Below are 26,236 nucleotides of genomic sequence, written 5' to 3'. Positions count from 1 at the left end.
AGGGAAATTTTGATTAACGATGAATTCTTTTTGGTGATGAAATGAGGATTCTTTCAACTATTGAAGCTTATAGAGTTGTAAAGCACAGAGTTTTTGTAGAAAACCTGAATATTCTACTTAGGCGAAAAGCGTATTTTACTTTTAAAAAATCCTTTCAGCGTTAATATAACAATAAATCCCGCTTGTAGCTACAACAAAATGTTTGAACCTTGTATTGCCGTTCAACATAGAGATCTATATGAGATTCGAACTTTCCAGTCAGTCAAAAAGTAGCCAGAATTTCGATTGACGATAAATGCTATTTAGTGATGAAATGACGATGAATTCTGCATGCAACGAAAATTATTGAAATTATCTTTGTTCTTACAATTATGCATCTAATCATATTTTGATCGAAACGTGCATGTTTATGAAAATATACTTGTGTTTTTGTGCTTATACATGGTTTTCATTATTATTAATATTATTATTAATTGTTAAATTTATGATTGATTGCTTTAATAGGTCATACTTAAAACGCTATATAATTTTTATCTTTGTGAAAGGTTTTTTGTATTTCTACTATCGAAACTTTGTTCACTTCAATTTGAAGAATTATATGTGAGACGTACAGTGTGCGGAAAGGAAAAAAAACGGACCACCCTGAAAAACTTTTGATCTACTAATCGGATCTTTACGTTCTAGGGCTTAATCTGAACAGATCTACAGGCTGACCCAAACTTGGTAATTAATAAACGCAGACGATATTTTAATTTACGAAATCAGATGCTGTTCGATACCAATTGATTGATTTCTACGCTGGTTCGTTTGATAACAAATGAAATGGACTGTATTAAAGATTTTTATTATGATTGGTGCTACGAGCACGCTCATGCTATAAGATCAACAACTAATTTTCAACTGATTAGGGTTACAACAAACGGTGGCGAGGATGCTGAGACAAAGATGCCAAGTTGGCGCTATATTTCTGAGATATTGAACAGATGCAAAAACGTACTTTCTCTGAATAAACATACTTTTTTTTTTCGATGGATTTGGATTTCTACATCCTCCTCCCCCAAAAAATATATAGGGGGTAGCCACAATCTGGGAAGTATGGTCTTAATTGTTTGGTCAGGAAAGAGCTCAAAAATTTGGACCCCTTAATGTTAATTTTACTTTTTATGTATTTCGCTATATCTCGAGATCTTTTCAAGCGAATTGAAAATTTTTCACTCACAATTATAAAATTCATTCATCCAAGGATAATTCCATACAAAAAATAATTTTTGGAAAATATTTATTATTTTATTTAAGAATGATCGAAAAAATTGTGAAGTGTAAGGTCTACAATATTTTGCATAATTTCAAAGAATGTAATTTTATAAACCAAAATATAAAACTTGAACAAAATTGGTAGAACTGAGAAATTGAATTTCAAAAAAGTCAGATTCTTAAAAATCGATTTCTCAGGAACTAGTCGACCAATTTTGCTCAAATTTTTTGAAACGTAAAATTATGTTCTCGTTAAAATGATGTAAAAATTTTTATACCATATGATTCAAAATGTTTTGGACCATTATTAAGTAAAATAATAAAAAATAATAAATATTTAGTAAAAAATATTTTTGCATGGATTTTATAATTTAAAAAACGCATTTTATAATTTGTAATTAAAATTAAAAAACGGATTTTATAATTTGTACCAAAGTTTTTCAATTCGCTTTAAAAGTTTTCGAGATATAGTGAAATACGGAAAGAATAAAACTAACATTAAAAAGTCCAGACTGTAGAGCTTTCTCCTGACCAAACTATCGGGACCATATTTCCCAGATTACGGCTACCCCCTATATTTTTGAGGGCAGAAATCTGAATCCGTCGAGAAAAAAAAGTACGTTTTTGTGTCTCATATCGTAATATCGTCTGCACTTATTAATTCGCATATTTGAAGTAACCCCCTCGAGTCATTAAGATTGAGTCCTAGAACGTGAAAATCCAATCATTAGATCAAAAGTTATGCAGAGTGGTCCGGGTTTTTTTCCGCCCTGTACATTTAAAAGATGAATCACATATAAGCAAAATATGTTACAATATATTCGAAGACGTTAAACCATACTTAAAATAAAAACATACTTTTCGCGATGAATGTTTTAAACATAAAAACAAATAAACAAAGATTTTAAATTTTCTGACCACATCTATTCCACTTATTTAAACACGACTTTAATCCAATAAAAATAATTCATTTTCTTACAAAGAAAAAAATATTAGCTGTTAACTGTATAATCTGTTTCTTCGTGACCAATTCCAGGTGGGTTACTAGAACATTCCTGATTCCATGAATTCAGAGTTTCATAAGAAAAATCGATTTACCCGCCTTTACACGATTCCAAGAATTTACTCCTACTTCGTTTTAAACTGTATATTTACCCGAGATGGGACTTTAAACGATTTTACCCTTTCTGAGAATTCATTTTCTATGAATTATGTTTGATGAATAATTGATTTTTGGAACATTTTAGTACCTTGTTTGTTCTATAGAAACACCTATTATGTTTTTAAATATTTCGCGAACATCGTGTCATTACGGTACATCATTAACCATCGAACATCATTATGGTAAAATAATAAATTTAAAAACAATAATGAAATTTGTGGTCGCCTTCAGCTGTGCTAAAATGTGTCTGAGACCTCTAGCTACTCGGAAGGTGTTCGAAATTTCGATTAACAATAATTTTTTGTTTTGGTGATAAATTGGGGACATAATTCCGATTTCTGCGGCCAAGAAGCCATTGAAACTTACATTGTCATACAGTACTGTTTGTTCCAAATAAAATGTATGAGTTTTGGTCAATTGGACAGAAGTCAAAATATCGATCGACAAGAAAGTCCTTTTGGCCATAATATATTATGATGGATTTTACTTGTTGTGATCAAGAAACAATATTGATGACACCCAGAACTCTAATCGAGAATTGAGGATTTCAAACAGTCGAAAAATAATTCAAATTTTCATTGATAGACATTTAAAATTTTATTATGGTCAGATTAGCTCAGTTTATTTGTAGAAAATTTAATGAGAAAACTGACTTAATTAAAAATTGATTAAAAGCTTAATTGAAAACATACTTCATAAATTGCACTACAAAAAAATCAACAGCACTCTTACATTAATTATCAAAATTTAAATAAGTTTTAAATACTGTCAAAAGAAAAACTTAAATTAATAAAAGAAAATTACATTACAAAAAATTTGTAGCATGAAATTAGCATGAAAAATTATGCGAATAAAACAGATACTGACTGATACATGCTAAAAGAAAGAAGTTTATTTTGAATCAATTTCTTCTTTATAAAGTGGTTTTTATTTTATTTTTTTTATTGTTTGAAGCACCCAACTTCATGAATCATCGAACCCAGGGCCGGATTAACCTATAGGCACACTAGGCACGTGCCTAGGGCCTACGAAAAACTTGGGAGAAAAAAATTTGTTGACAAAAATAATTTAGCTTTAAAAACAACAAGTGTATTTTGCACAAAATTATGAAGATNATATGTTCAATAACTATGTAGTGTTTACATAGTTATCGATCGAACTAATCATAATGGTATTATCGATATCAAATGCAATATCGGCAGTATGTCGGTATTGCAGATAAAGTTCAATAAACAAATTCGTAAATTAAAATCCATATTAATAAAAATGTAAAAAAAAAATATGCAAGAAAATTTTAGCATATGTTTTGAAAAGAGGGGAGGAGGAGGGGAAGGAGGGGAGGGCCCAAAAACGGCTATGCCTAGGGCCTACGAAAGGTATAATCCGGCTCTGATCGAACCAAACTTTCTATTTAAAATGTTAGTTTAGCTTTGGAAATCCTATTTTAAGTGGCACTCCATAATGTTTTGTTTTGTTACAACTTATCTATGGGGCACTCTTCTAAGTGGAACACCAAAATGTTTTGAATATGTTTCACCATAACCTTTCTACGGTGTGCCAAAGAAAATTTCGATTTTTTCCATGTTTTCAAATTGCTCAGTATGTTTAGTTTGGGTCTTACCATCAATTTTATGTGGCACTCCATAACGAAAATACTTTGTTTCACTGCAACCTTTCAACGGTATTCCATCAAAGGCAATTTCGATATTTTCCTTGTTTTTAAGTTATTCAGTATAAGTTTGGGTCTTGACATCAATTTTATGTAGCACTCCATTCAGTGGCGTGGCGTCCGGTCATCGCACGATGCGGCGATAACCAAGCAATATTTCAGAGAATTAGATAGAGTATTTTGAGTTTAAATATAATTTGAAAAACATGATTTTTCCAAAAAACAAAAAATGTGCAAAAACCGAAGAGAAACCTCCCGCGATCCGCAAACTTCAGCGCATCCAAATAACGTTTTTTTCCCTCTCAGTTTCGTTTTTCTTACCGATATCTTCATAATCATTTTTATTTTATTAATTTATTTATTTATTTTAAAGTTTTCCAATTTAAAACCTCTTTTTAACCAATTCTCTTATAAATCTTGGATTTCATTATTTAAAATTACATATTTTGAAAAATAAAAAAAAATTCGTATCCTTTAAAACTTTTGATCCTTATAAAACTAAATAGTTATAAAAGAAAATTACTTCTTTGTGAGAAATGAGTTTAATAATTACGAACATGTTGACGAAATTTCGTTTTACTGGGATTTGTGATCATATTTTCTAGCTTGCGTATAATCTTCATATTTTAAGTGTCACAAACCTGAATCCACAAAAAAAGAAAAAGAGGATGCTTATTCTAGGAAAATTTTTTTGCTTCACCTCCTATTATTTGAATATCTTATAAATACAATAACAAATTATTAATAAATAATCGATATTTTGCGTCGTTATGTTCAACAGCTTATCATTTAACACTGACTCAATATTTGAAGGTTTTTTTCCCCTCTTGTTGTTGAAACCTATTGCGCCTGCTTAACTCGTTGACACAGATGGGACACTGGTGTCCCTTTTATTTATATATGTACAGTCTGCAAAAAGGAGGAAAAAAAACGAACACCCTGAATAACTTTCGTTCTAATGATCGGATTTTCACGAACTAAGTGTCAATCTTAATGGTTCATGGGGGTGCTTACAAATATGCTAATTAATTAGTGCTAACTATTAATTAAGTTACGAAATCAGACACAAAAACGTTCTTTCTCTGAATAAACATAAATTTTTTTTTACATACTTGGATTCTTAACCTTCAAAATATTAGGGGTAGTGGCAATCTGGGAAATATGGTCCTCATAGTAGGTCAAGAGAGCGATCCAAATTTCGTACCCCTTAACGTTAATTTTACGTTTTTAGTCATATTTTTAAAAATAATAAAGCAATTCAAAGAAAATTGCACCCACACATAAAACTCATTTACCCAAAGATAATTTCATGAAAAAAATAATTTTTAATAATTATTAATTATTTTTTATTATTTAATTAAACTGAGGATGAAAAATTTTTTAATTATGAGGTATGAATTTTTTTATACCATATTAATCTACATATTTTTCAATTGAAAAATTTAAAGTTTCAATTGTTTTTATTAATTAGAAGCTGAGAAAAATTAAAATTAATTATTTTTGAAAAAATAATAAGGCGACAATAAAGAAATAATTAAATGGACGATTAATATTAAAATGTGATAAACTTGCGAGGAACTTGACTTTGCGCGCGTAACTTAAAATTTCATTCATATTTTTTTCGCTAAAATCGTTTGCTAATCTTTTTATTTTTGACTATAAAATACGATGTTTCTTTTTTAGTCATTTAATAATTTATTTGCAATTTAGTAATTTGAATAAAACATTTTGAATAAAAAACACTTTATTCAACGAATGTCTAGTTTTTTAAAAGCGTGCTTCTGATAGAATATGATTATACACCAGATTGTGCTTATTTAATGTGATTATTTTTTATTTCTTGATTTTGTTTTTCAATAACTGATACAATTTCAATAATATACATACGTATGCATAGATTTGGAATAATACAGTACCGCTCAAAAGTATCAGTACACCTAGAAACTTATAAAAAAAATGGCAAAATTCAAAGTGTCATAACTTCTTTAAAAATGATCAAAAATGCTTCTGCTTTAGCTCATTTTGAAGCTTAAAATCTCTACTTTTATGTACTCTAATTNGTAGAGATTTTAAGCTTCAAAATGAGCTAAAGCAGAAGCATTTTTGATCATTTTTAAAGAAGTTATGACACTTTGAATTTTGCCATTTTTTTATAAGTTTCTAGGTGTACTGATACTTTTGAGCGGAACTGTATTATTCCAAATCTATGCATACGTATGTATATTATTGAAATTGTATCAGTTATTGAAAAACAAAATCAAGAAATAAAAAATAATCACATTCTAGTTGTACTGATACTTTTGAGCGGTACTGTATATTTATCAATTTCTTGAATATATATTTTATAAATATTATTAAAAATACGTAGTCAGCATTTTTAATGTTCTTAAAACTTCTTTACATCCTATATATCGCCTTAATCTTAAAATAAATTTGTAAATTATCTGTCTGCGCTTGTTTCGCAGAATTATTTTTCTAACTTTCTTACTAAATTTTAACGCAAAATCTTATTTTTTATTCTACCATATATATTATTTTCCAATAATATACTAATCAATCGTTTCAGTACTTTATTTTATGTTTTCCTTTAAAATAAAATTACTTTTTAAATTATTGCTAAGTTCTTATTGAAAGAAAACTTAGAATTATTGCCAGCTATCTGAGAATTAAATCTTGTTAAGAAATTAAAAATATTCCACTGATCACACACAATATCATTCGATGCAGAACTATGCAGACTATTTACTAAGAATACGAACGAAAAATGAAGATAAATTATTAATTTTCTTTTTTTTATTGTTTCTTATTTATTCGAGTAATCAAAAGTAAATGCGCATGTGTGCGCAGCGAAAAAATACAACAGATTGTTTTGTTTTTTAAATGAACGAAAGACTATGGACATACAATTTTATTTCGACATTCTAAGTTATTCTTGTGCCCTAACTTAAAGAAAGTTACCCTTTTGTTTTGAAAAGTTGAAAATATTAGCTTAAAAAGTTGTTTATATGATTTCTCAACTTTTGCACAGTTCAAAAAAATACTGCTATATCAGGAAAATGTTCGATATGCCTTGTTTTGTTAAACAACTACTAAAATAAAAAACTGTAAAAAAGATTCGAAAAACGTGCTATTTTTAGAATCATCTCAAAAATTGTTCTTTTTCTAACATTAGGATTTTTTCTACTTAAATAACCTATAATAATAGTTTTAATACACGTTTTGAAGAAATAATGAATATAAATTTGGATCTAATATTTCGTAATAAGGAAAAAAGAATATTAATAAATGATAATTGTTTCATTGCACCGGAGTAGTTAATTCTTTTCGAAGAAATCGGCCTTGCAACTATTTAACTTTAACTCTTTGAACTAGGGGTCGATTCATACATGTCATTCGACTTTAAAATTTTAAATATAAAATGCAAAAATAACAAGAATGCGTAAGCTGGCTTTAATTAATAATAAAAAACGGACAAATTCGTCGGCAAAAGAAGTTATCTCATGAAAAGAATGTCAGAGTTAAAAACTGTAACTAGTGTTACTCTTGTTTAATTTAGGGTATTATAAACCTAAATTTTCCTTTCTTCTAACTTTTTGAATTAATATATTAATAAACTAACGAAATGAGTAGGTAAATAATATCCATTCGTTTAACTAGAAATCAAGTTTGCTTAGTATCATTCGCAAATCATATGAAGTGCAAATTCTTGAGCTCAGGTGTAGGGTAATAGGATATTTCATGCATGATCAGTAGTTTCAAGAGTGAACTCTTATATTAGAAGGCAGCAAACTTCTATAAAAATTCTAATTCGGAAAAATACTTGTTATATTACAAATGTTTTAAAGCATGTGTATTATTTAAATGGTTATTTATATAATTTTCACATTGGCCATTCGTACCCCTTGATGAAGCAAAAACAAAGACCCTAGTAGACCCCGTTAATACACGCCGAACACTAACAGTGAATTCTTTTTAAGTCACCTACTTCGCTTTATCATCTGCTATTATACCTTTCATTACTCTATCTAATTAAATATATTTTAAATTCAAAAACGTCTGTGTGCCTAGCAAAATGTTTTAAAAAGGACAAACTATTCACTCAAAAGAGAGAAATATCATCTGATTTATGAAATATTTAATGTTAAAAAAATGTACATAAAGATTGCGAAATAAATATTTTTGTCATACGATCGCCAAAATAACAACTTTTTTCANCTACGGATTTAATTACTTATATTGAAAAGCATAAATTCGATTGCTGTGTTCATTTTTTTCTGAAAATTCGGTTCAAACTTGAACCATAATATTGACACCATAAACTATACCTGAAAATTTAAATTTTCTGTTAGTAGTCAGCGGTCGGCAGACTCTAATAACTTAGTAGCCACTTTTCCTCAAACCTAATGAGTCGATGACCAATATCGATAGGTTTTTATCATTCATTAAGCTACTTTTTACAACTTTTTTTTCCTTTTTTGACTTAGACTAAATTGTATTTTTCAAAAAAATTCACGTTGGAAATAATCAACGGCTATAAAAAGTTAATTCAATAATAAGAATAATGTAAATATGTGACAAAATTTAATTAAACATACTGACTTTAAAGAACTTTATTTAAAAATATTTGGGGAAGAATATATGTATACATTACAACTTTGAATTGTGAATTTTTAAAGAACTTTCCTTCCACAATGAATCTTTCCTTCACAAATAGATGGATTCTGAAGGATCAAAATTTTGAATGGGGACATTGGACATTTTAATGAAAATTCTGTTTTCCAGCGGTTTTCCGCATTGATGTGCTTTTATTATTAAACTATTTTCAAAGAAAAAAAACTATATAAAAAAAGAGGTCGGTTGCTGAGTTAATTTAAGTCGCTACTTATTTTTTCAGTTAACTCTCCATGTAGCGAGTGGTTATTTTCAGGTCCACCATGAACCATAATATGGAGCCAATTCGCTGCAACCTAAATAAGGTGTTAATTTAATTCACGCGGCTTTTCGAATTAAACTATAATATCTTGTAAATTAAGTTTAAAAAGTATGATTATGTGGTTAAACTTTAAGCCTCATATTAAGATTGAAGAAATTCGCGCTATATTATGGTTTAAATTTTTTAAATTCGATTTTCTAACCGTATCAAAATTTTTAATAGTTTATAGTGATCTATTGTAAACGCTTTTAAGCACATAATTGCAATTACTTATATGACATGCTTTATATCATAAATAATAAATTTTACTGGTGTTTAAATATAAAACAGACTAAAAGAGACACATTTTGAATTCCTGAAATATTTTTCTGAAAAACGATCTCACGGAGAAGAAAATTCTTCACGGAAAAAAGTGACAGATTACACTTATAAAAGTTAAGTGCACTATATTTGCGTCCGTCTGCATCCAGTATTTCGCCCTTTTTGTTTTTATGCCATCGTAAATGGTAGCTTTTATGTGAATATCTTATTTGTGGAATAAAAAAATTTTCTATTTCGAAGAAAATGCTGTATGCAATACAAACGTTAAGAATCCGGATTATGTAACTCAAAGGAGTATGTACTACGGATGTTGGCTCGTTCTTTTTACTAATATTTATAATCTATAATTTATTTATTGGTTTTTATGAAGAACGTGAAATATGACGAGTTGTAAAAATGAAACCTTGAATTCTTTTAATACAAACATAATTGTCAAAAACAATCTATATAGATTCGTTTAGTTGGAAGCAATCTCGAATTCTTTCCATAATTTACATATTTTCCAGGAAGGAAAAAAAAAACATACAGATCCGACAAGTTGTAGAAAGTCAAGAATTCCATTAATATTTTGCACATTTTTCAAAATTTCTTTATATGAATTCAATAAGTTGTAAGCACTCTCAAATTATTTCAATATTTTACACATTTTCCAAGAAAAAATCATGTAGATTCGATAAATTTTAAGCATTCTAGAATTCTTTTAATGTTATACATATTTTTTAGGAAAAATTCATATAGATCCGAAAACTTGTAGGTAGTCTAGAATTTTTTCAATCTTTAACATATTTGTCAAGAAAAATTCATACAGATTCGATAAGTTGTAAGTAGATTCTTGAATTATTTCAATACTTAATAAATATACCAAGAATAATCCATATGGATTCTTTAAGTGGTAGACACTCTCAAATTCTTTCAATATTTTACGCATTGTCCAAAAAAAAAATTCATACAGTTTCGATAAGTTGTAGGCAGTCTCAAATTCTTTCAATCTTTAAATATTTGTCAAGTAAAATTCATATAGATTCGATAAGTAAAAAGACTCTTGAATTCTTACAATAATTTACAAATTTGCCACGAACAATCCATATAGATTCTTTAAGTGGTAAGAAGTCTTCAATTCTTTTAATGTTTATAAGTTTGGTAATTTATAACACTTGAAATAATTACAAACAACTGAATATTGTTACGTGATTGGTACAATGGTATTAAAGAGCGATAAATAGAGAAAATACTTTTGCTGAAATTATCCCAATTTCGGTAAGAAATATACTTCAGATCAACGAAATAGGTAAGAGTGGATCTTCATTGATATGGAAGAACAGTTTTACAAATTCTACAATTTTACTTTAACTACAGTTCGTTTTTTATTTCTTCTCATTTTATTATTTTTTATATGATTTCTGAATAATATTAGAATGAAAAGTAAGAAATGTACGTTTGCGTAAAAATAATTTCTTATTAACATGTAATATGTTATGTGGTAATAAACTTTATGTTAAACATTAATATTAACTACTTAAATATCCTTTTACTCACTAGCTCATTGTGTAACTTTTTAAATTAAAGCTAATAGATGTTAAAATTGGAATAGAACTCGTTAATAGGTACTAATTGAATTTAAAAAAAATAATAAAAAGCTATATACTTAAAAGCAAAACTAACGGAGAAATGTTACTGGTTCGATTAAGAGAAACGTAAAAAAATCGCCAGATCAGATGTAGTTCACACGTATGTTTCGCAATAAGATTTTTTTTTAGTAACATTGACTTTATTTTTATATATACATCCTTCCAACGCTCCGGATCTTCTTAAGAATCCGAAGCTGTAACTTCACTGAGGAGAAACATTTCGTTGGTTATACACCAATTTAGGTGTTTCTTGGTCTCAATTTTTTAAATCCTTACGTTAAAGTTACCGTTTCTTGGTCTCAATATTTTAAATCCTTACGTTAAAGTTACCGTTAACGTAAAGAAAAAATTCTCTAATAATGAAATTTTAAGATTTTAAAATACTGAAGAGAAAGATCACCTACAAAGCAAGAAAAAATTTGAATATTTTCCACGAAATAATTAATTTTTTATCAACTGAATGAATGAAAGTATTTAAACTACGGATTTAATTACTTATATTTTCCAAATGTAGTTCAGTAATTATAGCAACAAAAATAAAAAAAGGGGGGGGAGAGGATGCGACTTTTTCAAAAAATTAAAGCTTTTTGTCAAAAAATATCTCAGGCATTAATTTTTCCAGAAATGATCAAATGATAAATCGAAATTTAATGGACAAATGTTATTATATTTGAAAAGGATTTTTTTTAAACTCAAATTTTTTTTAAAAGAAAATTTTCTTAAAAAAAAAAAAAAAGAAAAAGAAAAACCTATGTATATATACATTCTTTAAAATGATGCAAAATTTTGTATACCTTACAATTTCGAAATTTTTCGATTATTAAATAAAATAACAAATATTTACTAAAAGTTTTTTTTTTTTTTTTTNTTTTTTTTGCATGGAATGACGAATTTTGGATAAAGGAATATAAGCTTGAACTAAAATTTTACACAACTACCAAAATAAATACTATAACTTATATATAAGTCAAATTTTTTTTTTCTGGTTTGGTTTTAAATTAAAGTACTTAAATAAGTGGCCATAAAATATAAGGAACAATCATTTTTAATTACTGGAAAGTGTTAATTTTCGAATATTTGTAGTTTTCTCTTGAATATTTACATATAATTTTGACAATTTACTGTATTAAGAATTTTTATTTTCCGTGGTGACTAAAAAATGAACGCAATTTGTTTGCCATAAATTTATCCCTTAGCACTCCGATGTCGCCGCTGAGGTGCCAGTCAGTCACCACTATAAAAATATTTTTTTTATACCGTGATAATTAGTAACCACAATGTTTTAAGAATATTAAAAATTATATAAAAAATTCTGCATTATATAATTTAAAAAAAATTTGTGCTTATATTAGTTCAAACAGCATTTTTAAGTACTCGGAGTACAGAGGGTTAAATACAAAAATGTATATAAGTTAATCAATAGTAATAAATATGATGAGATTAATCACAAAAAAGAGAAAATTGAGATTGCATATTGCGATCACTAGTTACCCTATAGGCAAATTCTTCTTCTGTATAAACTTTTATAAGCGCCACAACCTTTCAAGTCATGGGTTGCTAAAACTGCATGAATTGATGATGATTGTCTTATTGTGTCCTCCCAATGGGCTGGTTTGGTTTTCAACTCCAGCCATTACTGAATTCTTTTCCTTCTTCAGTATTCATTATGTATTGAAATTGCCGCCAATAAATAGTTGTGAATAAGTCAATCATAAAGAGAACATAAAAATATTTTAAATCAAAATCATGTAAAACCATTAAAAATGAACACTGGTGAAAAAAAAAAACAATTATCTCAAGACATTCCAAAATTATCGTTTGCTTTTCTTTTTTCCCCACTTGATTATGTTGCGCTTTCTTTTAATTAATGCTTATGCTAACCCGAATTTTAAACTTTTACACTTCTTTATTTGTGATTATGTTGTCGATGGAGTTTCTAGTCGATCTAGTCAAAGTGTGTGGACTTCCTAGCAGTACCCACGTATTTCCCCAACAGATAATAAAAAACTTGCAAGAACGAAAAAAAATCAACAAAGAAATAACTAAATTTCAAAAAAAATAATTATCTAATTAGAAGAATGGGCAATACCTCATACTATATTTTATATGCAATATTTTATACTCGTATGTTCACATTTTAAAAATTATATGCTTGCAAATTATAAACAATAATATAGTGTCAAAAAGTGGAAATAACCACTCGAATTTATGTAATTTTTTTTTTTAATGATTATATGAATATTTAAAATTGATTGACATTTATGAACTTACACGTTAAAAAACTTCTGAACTATGCAATGTTTTAAACTTCAATATTTTAGTGAACAATTTTTTTAAAATTTTAATTAGTATATTCTAAAATAACAAACTAAGAAAACAGTATTCTATACGAGTTGTGTGAATTTTTTATAAAATTGATTAATTATAACGTACTTATATATAATTTTTAAAAAAAATCCAGTTATGAGGATGTTGAACTATGCTATATTATACCCTCCCCGACTAGCACCCAGTGACTCACAGCAAAGAAGACTCTTGGCAAAAAGTTACGCTAGAAATCTTCTTTTCAAGACGTAAACAAAGGAATAAATAATACTAATCACTCTAAGCAAACGATAAACAGAAAATGCAAAAAAATTATTTAAGCTTGGAATGCGATGAATCACAAAAAAAGATTCGATCCATAATCTAGAAGAAATATTCCTACTAAAAGAAAATTCGTAATTAAAATTTAAGAATTAATTCATTGACTCCTGTTATAGACCTTTATAAACCCTCCCGTGGAAAAGTTGTTACCAAGCTGGCTGGTTCTACTCATAACAACGGCAATGGGGGGAAAGACGTAAGAACCGTTCACAGCCGAGCTGTGCTATGATTGGTCGATGGCCACATTTCGTCAAAATCTTGCTTGTTGTCAGGGTCTAGTAGCATTACTTTATACCTTCCAGCTGTGCGTACGAGAGGATAGGGCAGTTGATAGTAGAAATCGTCTGCTAATTCTTTGTTTTAGATAAAAAGAAATATATTTGAAAACCTCAAATAGTTTTTTATGCCTTTCCTCAAACGACATTGGTTTAAGTAAAGATAAAATCACCACCAACCGATAAGTTATTAAGGTGAGTGTTAATCTATTTATTGATAATTTAGTTTATTTTTATATAGAAAATGGTGTGTATTTGTGTTTTTCTTTTTATAAGCTTATTTATAAACAAGTTTTTTATTAATAAATTAAAAAAAATATTTCTCATTTTCGGTTTAAGTTATTATTTTATTAGGGTTGTATGTTTTTTTTCTTCGGACGTTATTTTTATCTTAAGATAAGGACATACACTGCCGCAGTGCGTGTATTGCGTTGCGTTATTCTTATTATCGTTAAAAAATATGAAAAAGTTATAATTTTAAAATGGTTTGCTGATATCTAAGTGCTCATTGATGTTCTATAATTAATTTGGTCACTCTATTTTATAATGATTCTTAGTTTTATAATTTTTCGGAAGTTGTTTCGTTTTCGCTTTGACAGAAAAGCGCAACTCCGTGGCCTGTCCTTCATTTAAATGGAAGGTAGAAATAGGAAGTTTCCTTTTATTTTGTTTACATTCTTAACGGTAGTTATGTCCAGTCATTTATTATATAGTGTGAAGAAAGTGAAAAGAGTATAATCTAGTATACGAAGATTTTATAATTTATTTATCACAGTTAATTTTTGTTGATTTTCTTTTGTTTGTTTAAAATTGATCCCATTCTTTTCAATGTAAACAAAGTAGATATTTTTATAAAGAAAAAAATATGAAATTGTCCTATAGCTATATTTTATGAAAGTTTTATTTTTTAATCACACGTTATCCTGCAAACCATATTCAAGTATAAAATTTTAAATATTTTCAAATATAAGTAACTTTTTAGGTAGTTATTAAATAACTATAGTGTATATTTTTATTGAAATTTATTCTTTAATTTTTTTTTAAAACTAGATTGATCAATTGCCAATTTTCAATGAAATTTTTTATTAGTACAAGGCAAAGATAACTGCAGTAGGAAATTGAATTAAATACTGCAACTTAATTTACATTTCAAGTTTTCAATTAAAAGAAATTTAATATTTTATTAAACTATAAATACAAATTATATCCTTATCATCTGTATCTTATCTATCTGTAATTATTAATTGTATAATTTAATATTTTAAGAATTTATTTTGAAGCATTGAAGAAGCTGACTGTGAAAGAGATTCTCAATTTAAATTTAAGGAAATCAGTAGTTTTAAATTAATTTTCGAAATAGTTTAAAAAAAGACAAAAATTAAGAGTAAAGAGAAAGATTTTTTTTATTTTGTAGCAAAAAAAACTTCATTTTAATCAATTTTTCTCTAACTTCCCACTTTTTAAATTTATTAAAAAATTTATGATGACAATTTTTAATTTATTTTATTTTCAGAAATCTTGGATATGAATGGTGTCAAGAACTGTCTACACATCTGGAGGATAATAAACTCATTTACATGACATTTTCTGCAACCTGATTTGTTGCCTGTTCAATAGTGTTGTTTAGACTGTAAGTCACTGAACTTTCATTTGTTTTTCTACACTGTATAATAAATTCATTTACATGACATTTTTTTTCCAACCTGATTAGTTGCCTGTAGTTCACTTAGTAGTATTTAAATTACAAAACTTCTTTCTTATTTCTTTCAATTTTTTTTTTCAATTTTTTTTTTTCTTTTTATATGTTTTTGCTATTTATATATTTTCTATTTATATATTTTCTATTTATTTATTTTTTTCACTTTATTTAAGATTCTTTGGTATTCATACCTAAGGAAAACAATTTTCACTTTTTACAGAATTCTTTAGATTTTATATTTTTATACTGTGAATTATTTTTCATTAATGTGGTACAAAAATTTATGCTTGGAAATTATCTTTCCTATTTTCCTCTCTTTCAAAAGAATTAAATGGGATTTAATTCAATTGTCTTTTTTTTTAAAATTAGATTTTCAACTTTAGAGGGATTTGAACTTTTAAAAGAAAGAAATTTCCTTTCAAATGTTGAAAGGAAGGATGGAAAGGACTTAGATAAAATAAAAAACTTTCTGCAAGCAATTATAATCAACTATTGAGGATTGCAATATTAATTAACTCTTGTAATTAGTTTCAATGAAATTTCGTGAAATTAGTCATGTATATATTCCACCTATTTTGGTGAAATTTGTTTGAAAACCATACATTTTTAAAACAATATTTTTATTTATGCAAAAAATTCCATACTGATTATTATAAATAAAGTCAAATGCAATGATATAATTGTAAAAAATGTGTGGCTGCATGAAGTAGAAAAATAAATTAAGTTTGCCTACGAGTTATATTCTTCAAGTTGTTCCACTTCTTAATTTTTTTTTATTATAGTTTCTCTTTCTTTTAGCTTAATTCAAAATTTAGAGTAGATACCAATACGGAAATCTTCCCTAAATAATACTTTTTCCCACTTTTTTTTGCAACATATAATAATTAGTTGGCGATGATGTTTAAATATTTTTAATTTTTTAGACTATGTGCAAACATAAATCAGGTGGAATGGCTAAACCATCAGGAGCAGGTTCTCAAGATGGAAATTCCGAAAGAACAACATCTGCCTCAGTTACTAGTCATGATTGCCCAGAAGCCTCAAGTGAAATAGCCAGCTCTCAACAGCTCAATTCTATGGCTCCTAATCTTGACCCTGGTTACAACAGTCATGCCAGGGACTATGTAGTGGCACCTAATCTTCGCATGCATCCTCAAACTTCTAGCAGATCCTGTGATACCTATAGTTTTCTTCCAAATGATCGCTCAGAATATAACTTAGAACAAAATATGTCTTTCATACCAAATATTCCTGAAAGCCAACACGGCTATGCAGAATCTATAGATTCTGATGACGACACAGAACAATCCCCAATGCTAGTTAATGAAGTATGTAGTGGATATTATGATCCATCATCTCAGCTTTGGGATCCAAGCATGAATCAAGATTTAAGATATAATGGAAATATGTCTGAAATGGTGGAATACAACTCTCGTGATTTAAATTCGTGTTCAGTGTCTGAAGGAAGGGAGAAAGCTACTAACTGTGATAATTTTCCATTGTACCATAATTTTCAGTCTCTCAACTTATTTCAGCAACCAGTATCATTCATACCTGCACCATATCCAGAATCAATGCAATGTTGTGGCTATTTTGACAACACAAACAATTTCGAGGATACACAACCTCCAGCCTTAAGGGAAAGTAATTATTTAAGCAAACCTAAAAAGAAATGGTTACTAAACCAGAAATGCAAAAGTGCTGATAGTGAACCAGACCCTTGTGACGGTGGAATTACATCTGTATGTAAACGTGGCCTATTTCCACCCAGTTACAATTACATTCAGAATCAAAGTACAAATATCCTCGGAGCTCACGATAATGGATGTAACTCGTATTCGAAACCTTTATTTTTAAGTAACGGTGACCCGATTGCCGGTCCATCTGGATTACAACGACCAAGCAGCATCAATTGGGATACTGGTGCTAGCAACTTAGACAGTGAGTTTCGGAGTAGAAGTTACAGTTTAACACCGACAGTTAATTTTGCCGTGTTTGAGTCTGAATCTTCAAGTGATGCTGAAGACGCACAAGACCCTATGGTACCTAAAATTAATGATGTGCCTAATATTATTGAACCTAAAACAAAAGCAATAGATGATCCATTTGAACTGCCTGATATAACTTTAGGAAAAGTAATCCCCATGTCACCATCTGCAGCTCAACTCAGTATTGCCAGTAGCTATGGAGATAATGGATCACCTATTTGTAAGATTTGCCATATGACAGCTAGGGAAAATGATCCTCTGATTTCACCTTGCAGATGTTCTGGGACTATGCAATACATTCACTGTGGTTGCTTAATGGTAAGTAAAACAAGTAATTTTAACTTGCACACAATTTAAGGTCTTAATCAAGGGTCTTCCAACTTTTTGGCCTCAGGACCACAATTCACAAATAAAATATATTAAAAAAACTACAACTAATACTAATAATCGAAGCAAATCTGTGTATAGATATATTAATAGAAATGTTTGAATCGATAAAATTATTCAAGATAATTCAATACCAGATTACATGAACCACATAATATTTATCACAAATGCATACATAAATTAAGAAGTACCTTAATTTAAAACATCATTAATTACAAAGTTGAAAAATAAATTGCAAAGCCAGGCAATATCTAATTCAAGTTTAAGCAGCTTCATTCAATAAAATTTTTAAAAAAATTCATTTTCTGAATTTTTTAAATTTATTATACGACTAATAAAGATCTTATAGGAAAAGCAGATGAGATAGGTTTTGAGATTGGTGAAATCAAAATGAAATTCATGATTATGTCAAAGTCGGAAGTGAGGTGAGAAGACAAATAACTAAAGTAAAGGTAAAGTACCTTTACTTATCTCGGTAAAAAAAATTTATTATGAAATTTAAAACAGTAAATTGTGTATAATCAGGATTGAAAGTTTAATATTACTTAAAGTACTAAGTATCAGAAAAAAATGTTGATTAAAAGAATAAAATTATTTCTGATTTAAGATTAAAAATTAATTCAAAAGCTATCACTATTTTATCAAGCAACTTTTATTTATCTTACTTTTTTTCATTATTTTTATTATCAAAGTTTAAACATAATAAGATCAATTGACATAGACAAATAAAATATAGGCAATTAGGAGGTAGACAAATAAAATATAGGCAATTAGGAGGTGGGAGAATTAATCTTTTTTTTTCTCTTAGTGAATATTTTATTCATAGAAAAATTTCTTACGAAAAACAAATCTCTATCTTAAAATTGTCACGTTCTTTCTTTTTTTATTTAAATACATTGAAATATTTTCTCCCAATAAGATTACGCAATTCCGTGAAGTTGATAGAGTGAAAAGTAATTATTAATAAATTATACATTAATTCAGGGTATCTGCACACCTGGAAAATCATAAATTTCGGTATTGAACAAAATTTGTCATGAAATGTCATGATTTTAACTATTTTTTAAAAAAAATTATGGAAAGTCATGGATTTAGATTTAGGTCTACGAAAAATCAATCCTTCCCTTCAGTCATTGGCAAGTTTTTTTTATTCGAAAATGAGAACAGAAAATCAGGAGTGTTTCTTTCCTTTCTGATGAACAAGAAAAGTAGCTTTCGAATATAATTCTGCAGAAAGAAAGAAGAAGAAAAATTATTTGCTTTTGTATTTTTTTCAGCTATTTTATTGCTTCAACTTTCTTTACTCTGTTTTTCAAATTTATAATCTATAAATATGAAGATGCAGAGTATAACAGTTTTGGTTATACCTATCATTTCAATTAGTGTTATTACAGTCAATTCGCTATAACTCGAAGTACGATAACTCGAATATTACTATAACTCGATTTTTTTTATGAGGTCTCGACCCTTTCATCTTCAATTTCTTGTTAATTATTCTCGATTAACCGAATTTTACTCCCTTTAACTCGATTTTTTTTTGATCTTTTAAAGAAAGAAAAAAAACCTAGGAGCTGATATCTTGCCCCTTCCTTTGCAACACACACACAATGTCTTTCGCACTCTTCATGAAAAAGCTAAGGCTGTCCCTCTTGAAGTATGTGAACAGTGGTTGAATGAAACGTTACCAAATTTACTTCAAGGATACAGTTAAAATGATGTTTTGAATATTGATGAAATGGGTTTATTTTTTAAATGTCTTCCAAATAAGACTATGATGTTTATGGATGAAAACTGCTCGGGGGGGTAAAATGAGCAAGGAACGTTTGACTGTCCTAGTTGGAGGAAATGCGTCTGGGACAGAGAAATTGCCCTTACTTGTTATCGGAAATACCGAAATCCCCGATGTTTCAAGAATGTAAAAACGTATCCTTTGGATTACAAAAAGTTTTGGATGACATTAGTTTTATTTGAAGACTATGTAAGAAAATTGGATCGGAAATTCTTCACACAAAAAAGAAAAGTGATACTCTTTATGGATAAATGCACAGCACATAGTGATCTTCCTAATTTGAAAGCAGTAAACTTGCAGTTTCTCCCGCCAAACACAACAGCAAAGTTGCAGCCGATGGACCAGGGTATCATAAAGTGCTTCAAACAGTCTTATCCTAAATGACTTGTCAGAAAAATTATCTTAAATATTGTAAGCAATTAGAAGATTTGTAATTAATAAGCATTAATTAAATAATCAGACAATATTTTGAAAGTCCAAAACCGAAACTAACGGTAAGTCGAACTTCCGATGTGTCAAAGTTTTTCGTCAGTCCTATCACATTCGAGTTATCGCGAATTCACTGTATAATGCTTTTATAAATTTATTGTGTTTCTGTCAGAGAAAATAGTAACTTCGTTAAGTCATAAAAAATTATTGGAATTAGTCATGAATTTGAAAATCTAAAATGTAGCAGATACCCTGTTAATTGCATCATATAATTTAATTATAAAACATTTTTAATAAAATATAAAAAACGAGTAACTGATAAAGCAATAGTTATAATATTATAGAAAAAAATTATTTTATTTATTCAAATGGCATCATAATTAAATTAGAACAATAAAACTTGAAAGGAAATCTATAAGCATCATAGCAACGCAAGTTAGTTTGCTTGTCCATTTAACATTTTATGTCATACAAAAGCATTAAATATTTTTCAATTTTAGTTATTAAAAATGCATACTAAATATATAATTTTTAAAATATTTAGTTTTTAACTAACTATAAATAATTAGTAGTTGGATTTATTTATATTACATTACAAAAATGAATATAAAAAATAACGAAAAAACTCTTTAGCATAAAAACCTTTCAAAAGTTTGATGATAAAAAATGCATTTTAACTAGTTTTAAATTAATTTAATGCTTTTTTGTAAAAATATTTTAAGTAAAATTTAGAAAAAAAAATCAGAAATGGATTTATTTGGATTTAGAAAATTTAGTGAAGTCTTGTAAAATTAAACAAAAATATAATAGTGGAATAACAGAAAATAAGCGCTTACGACCTTATAAATTTGCTAAAAATTTTAGATGGTAAATTGTAGTTTGAACTATTTTGTTGCATTGAATTCTTTTTGTTAATATGTGTTCCTCGTATAATTCAATATAAAATATACATGACATTCATATTTAAATTATATTTTCGCCTACAAATGTTAAACAATATAGGACTATGTAGGGATTGTTCTATTCAAATAGTGAATGATTCAAATAACTATCAACTAACCAAATGGCAAATAATTGAATAAGTAATAATAATAAGGAATAATTAATTTTAGCTAAATATTTCAATAGCCCTTTCTTCTTCTTAACACTACAGCCTGGGACAGACCAAGCACGTCACAATAAGTTTTCGCCATCTTTCATCGCCGATCACTAGGCATTCTTTTTCAACGCTGTCCAGCCAAACAAATGAGTGGTCGGTCTCTCTAGATAGCCCTTTAGTTTGTTCATATTATTCAATTTCAGTTCATATTATTCAATTTCAATTATGCAATGATGTGTTGATTTTCAAAATTACAAATTATTTGTAATGTAATATTAAAACATGTGTTAAGAATAAAAACTTTGTGAAGAAGATAATTAAGATCAAAACCAATGTTGAAAATCAAAAATAAATTTCACTATCGAATTATATTGATTTGTGAATTTTGAAGTTGGCTTTAATCTTTATTATTAAAATTATGGAACTTCATTTTTCACTCTTCTATTTCAGAGATGGTTAGAAGTCTGCCATAAAAGAGGTCGTAGACCAGCCAGTTGTGAGCTTTGTCAGTATCAATATCATTGGCATAAAAAATTTAAAGTAAGTAGATTTAATCAGTTGTTTATTTTTTACCTAATGTATCTTGATTACACATTAATAGTTTGTTGGCACATGGTGTTAAAACAAAGGAAAACTCTGACTTTTTTTTTCTACAACATTTCTTAAAAGTTTCTTCAGTACTGTGGATTCATCAATATATTGTACAAAAATGACAATTGTTTTTAGTCTAATGGTTAATAGCACTTTTCACATAATATAGAAAAAATTTTTGAACTTGACGTATAATGTACAAATTTCTCTAGGCAAAACTACATTACTTTAGGCATGCCTTCAGGGCCGGATTACCCATTAGGTCAGACTAGGACATGGCCCCCAATAATTAGGGGCCCCCTTAAAATGGATTTTTTGAAAATAAATTAAGAAAAACAATGATTTTTCAAAATATTATGATTATTTTTTAGTTCTAATTTAATAAAATAAAGTAAAATTTAATTTATTATTATTTATTTTATTTTAAATATGCTTTTTTAAATGGAAAGATATATAACTACTTTTATATTTGAACTAATAAAAAATATACGAGAAAAAGATTTAATCTTAAGGGCCCCAAAAATTTGAATGGCCTAGGGCCCCGTGTATGCTTAATCTGCCCCTGCATGCTTTTTAAAGCAGTTTTCAAGATGCAGAGAGTGACATCATGAACAGATTAGATCATAGCAATTTTCGAATCATCTATAATTTCGTTTATGTGCACACTCTTAGTCCTCACATTAAAACAATGAATCCCTGTTTATCAATAAAAAAAATCCTTTTTTCTTGACAAAGTAACAACTCACCTAAAATTTTAATTATGTATTTCAGAAATTCAACATTTAATTTGATTTCTATGGCACTGAAGATAAAGAGACCACACTGATCCAACATAAACTTTAATAAGCTTTTTATATATCAAAAGATTTATTTAAGGGAAAAGTGACTCTTCCTAACATTAGAAATTCACAGTTGGTTTATTTTACAACATTTGCCAGTGCCTTTTGATCCTCTTGCCTTGTTTACTCGTAAGGAATTTTGTCTCATCACATCATCGTATATAGGTGTATAAGCCGACTTTTCAAACCCCAAAAATTTTTACGAAAAGACGGGGTCAACTTATACACTAGTAATAAAGTTGATCCTGAAATATAGATGCATTATAAACAATGAAATAGATATGAATTACTCTGTATCAATTTACCCTTTTCAAAAATAATTTTTTAATATGTTATATGCAATTCTTATAGAAAAGTCTCTCATCACATAAATGCTTTTTAGAAGCAATACTTTGAATTATATTCAAAGAAAAATTAAGATTAAGAAAAAATAGCATAATTTATTCAAGAGTGTTTCAAAAAATATAGCACAATGAAAATTTGTAAACATACTATATATCTCCTAATTTAAACATTCCTGAACATCATCCGTGTCAGATTCATTAGCGTTAGCAGTGTTGTCATGCAGATCCCCACTCTAGGATGGATTCATCTTTATCTGCTGAGTCCTACAAAAAATAATCATCATCCCCATCCAAAAAATTCGTAATTCCACATTTTTTAAAATACTTTACAATAATATTTAAATGTCCCTTTCACCATGCATTTAGTACCATTTAACACATAATGTCTAGAGCAATAGAAATCAACTTATGAACAGTGGTTGACTTATACACTCAAAATACCAAAAATTTGCTATCTCATATTCAAGAATAGCAGGTCAACTTATACACAGAGATGTACGGTAACTTAAAATCTTCTATAGCAACAAATTTAAATTCTGAGAGACCCAACAGCTGTGTCTATAGCGTTTGAGATAATCTTAAGTATTTTTTAGATTTATCAGCCGGATGTTTAAGGGATAAGAAATAAAGGCATTATTTATATTTCCTTATTGTGAACATAAAAAGCTGTTTAGAAGAAATTTGGGTCCGTTAACGGACCCTTCACAAAATATCTTTTCATAAAAACGGACCCTTCATAAAATATTTCAACTTAAAAACGGAACCTTCACAAAATGATTTTTCTTTTAATTTTTCATTTTTTTACCTTCATTATTGTTTTGCTAATTGAATAAACCCTTCCCAGGGTAGAAAACGAGAAAGATATATGTAAACGAATTAAGTTTTGTCTTCTTCAGAGGATTCTTCCATTATTCGTCTGAAATTAATATTCTGCATTCAGCAGTATAGGCTAAATACCAAATGTTTGTATGTTGCATCTCTAATTTAGAAGCAACAATTACTAATTTTTGAAAATTTAATTTTTTTTAATTATAATTTTACAGTGCTGAGCATAAACTTGTATCTATTTACAATTTAAAAACTCCTTGAAAAAGTTTTTTGCAATAACCGGACCCTATTTGCACAAATTCATAAAAGCTGTACCCTGGTTGAAAGAATGTGAGTAATTTTTTGACAATTTCGCAAAAACTGGACCTTTCACAAAATATCTGGACAAACCCTTGCATACATATTTACTCAAATTTATTAAATAAAATATTACTTATGACCTTCATTCACTCAACTCCTCAATTATGTAAAAGTTAATATAAATGTTTGATTTTTATTCATTGATCTTTTTTTTTCCGTTTTAGATACGACATTGGCAATTTCCACGCTGTTCCAGAAAGGATAAAATATTACATCTACTTTTTATATTCTCTGTTCTTTTAATGGTTGCGTGCGCATCACTGACTGTCCTCTTTTTTAAGCACGACAAAGGGACCAAGGTAGACCTCGAAAGAACAGAACTCACTCACTCAGAAATTGGGAACTTAGTGTGTGGAGTGTTGTTTTTTGTGGCCTTCTTTGTTGCTATCTATGTGGAAGCAAAATCACACGATACTTTGTATCAATTACTAGTCAAGTTCATACACATCAATCAACAATGGTACATTGATGAGTATGAAAAGAAAGAAACTGCACCTGTGGCTGTTTGACATTAGGTGATTGATAGAAACTGTTTTTTCCTGTTATCTTTGGACTCATGACCACCAACTCGATGAAGTTTATAGTTGGATGTTACCAAATGCCACAATCAGAATTTTTTTTATCATACATACTTGCTGACCTAAATCATTTTACTTCTTCCACATGTGACAATGTCTTTACTTTTAGCTGTTAATACTGCTATCTTGCATTTTGTAAATACATTAATTGAATGTCATATGCTAGAAAATAATTTTTAAACGTAACATGTGCTTCAAATTTAAAAATTTACCATAAAAACTTTGACACAAAATATTATATTTCCATCCACCTCTATCACATATTTCAAATATACATAACATCAAATAGGTCAAAGCTGTATCATACATTTTCACTTTCCAATAAAAGAAACTTTTACATTTGATTGTGTCTTGTTTTATTAATTGATATAATGAGAATCAATATTTTTTTTTTTAAATCATAGTTCTAAAATGGCCTTCTGGTACTAGAGCTGGGAAAATAACACATTATAAAATTTTTGTGAAATGCTTAAAGTCATATGTTTTTTAATTACATTTATTAAGATAAAAATATTTATTTCAGGGTTCCTACTCAATTTCAAAAAAAAGAAAAAAAATCCTGACCTTTCCATGTATTTTATGTACATTTCAATAGAAATGTATACCATATTTTATCTATATCATGCAATTTTTCGTCAACAAAATTTGATTTTTTTAAAACTTATAATGTCAAATATTAGATTTTGTCGGCAAAAACATATTATAGAATGAGAATAGAAACGAAAAAGTTTCACTTAAAAGTGGAATTTTATAAAATAATTGCAATCGAAGTTAGAACTATTTAACTCTAATATCAAAAACTGATTACTGTTGCTAACAATATTTGACTGGCTGTTTTCGAGATATAATATAGGAATTTTCCAGTTTTTTTTGTAAAAAAAAATGCAACTTCCCCTGCTTTTTGGTGTTAAAATAAAATTTCCTGAAAATTCCAGTTTTTCCCTAACCCGTGGGAGTTCTGTTATTTCTAATCCATTCTATTGTTCTAAGAAGTAAGTTATTATTTTAAGTAAACACTAGATCTCGCAAGTATCCATATAATAAAATAACAGTGGAAGAGAATATAATTATTTCTATGAATCACAAACCACCCAGCCATGACCAAGCACCTATTTCCATTTTTAGGGCTTAATCTTTTAACAGCCATGGTAGGAATGTTGCTGGGCGAACGACATGGACTCCTTCCCCTCTAAAAATTTCCTCGCTATAACTATTTGGAGGAATTTTAGCCAACAGATTTAACATGCACCTTGCTGTGTATACACGCCGGTCGTTTAGCCGTCGCCACCAGGATCGAACTTACTTCCCCCAGCTCTCCAAACAGCGGTGTAAGTGACTCCTTAACCGACAGCGCCCCTGGAGTGCTTTATCACTTTTTAAGTATACAATAGAAATCGGTTATGGCTGTACTTAATTT

The 26,236-nt window shown here is 28.3% G+C and overlaps 1 protein-coding gene across 2 annotated transcripts; it reads left to right on the top strand.

The window, feature by feature from the left end:
* The first annotated feature begins 13,784 nt into the window (after positions 1–13,784).
* LOC107439095 (uncharacterized) lies at positions 13,785–25,163 on the top strand. Of its 2 annotated transcripts, none has more exons than XM_016051612.3 (5): positions 13,785–14,083; positions 15,402–15,518; positions 16,511–17,893; positions 21,730–21,819; positions 24,406–25,163. In XM_016051612.3, exons 3-5 carry the CDS (start codon positions 16,514–16,516, stop codon positions 24,748–24,750), a joined length of 1,815 nt encoding a protein of 604 aa, XP_015907098.1. In that variant the 5' UTR covers positions 13,785–14,083; positions 15,402–15,518; positions 16,511–16,513; the 3' UTR covers positions 24,751–25,163. The 2 variants fall into 2 exon arrangements, with proteins under 2 accessions (XP_015907098.1, XP_015907162.1); XM_016051676.3 differs by lacking the exon at positions 13,785–14,083 and adding an exon at positions 14,287–14,528.
* Positions 25,164–26,236: the final 1,073 nt, after the last annotated feature.

The sequence above is a fragment of the Parasteatoda tepidariorum genome, chromosome 8, assembly GCF_043381705.1.
Source record: "Parasteatoda tepidariorum isolate YZ-2023 chromosome 8, CAS_Ptep_4.0, whole genome shotgun sequence".
NCBI lineage: Eukaryota > Metazoa > Arthropoda > Arachnida > Araneae > Theridiidae > Parasteatoda > Parasteatoda tepidariorum.
This window is presented reverse-complemented; position numbering and strand designations above follow the sequence as displayed.

What these genes read in the sequence shown, in the direction of transcription:
- LOC107439095 (XM_016051612.3), top strand. Translation starts at nt 16,514, where the DNA reads ATGTGCAAACATAAATCAGGTGGAATGGCTAAACCATCAGGAGCAGGT. An exon ending in TTCACTGTGGTTGCTTAATG is followed by an intron (nt 17,894 to 21,729) that starts GTAAGTAAAACA and finishes CTTCTATTTCAG; the next exon opens with AGATGGTTAGAAGTCTGCCA. An exon ending in ATTGGCATAAAAAATTTAAA is followed by an intron (nt 21,820 to 24,405) that starts GTAAGTAGATTT and finishes TTTCCGTTTTAG; the next exon opens with ATACGACATTGGCAATTTCC.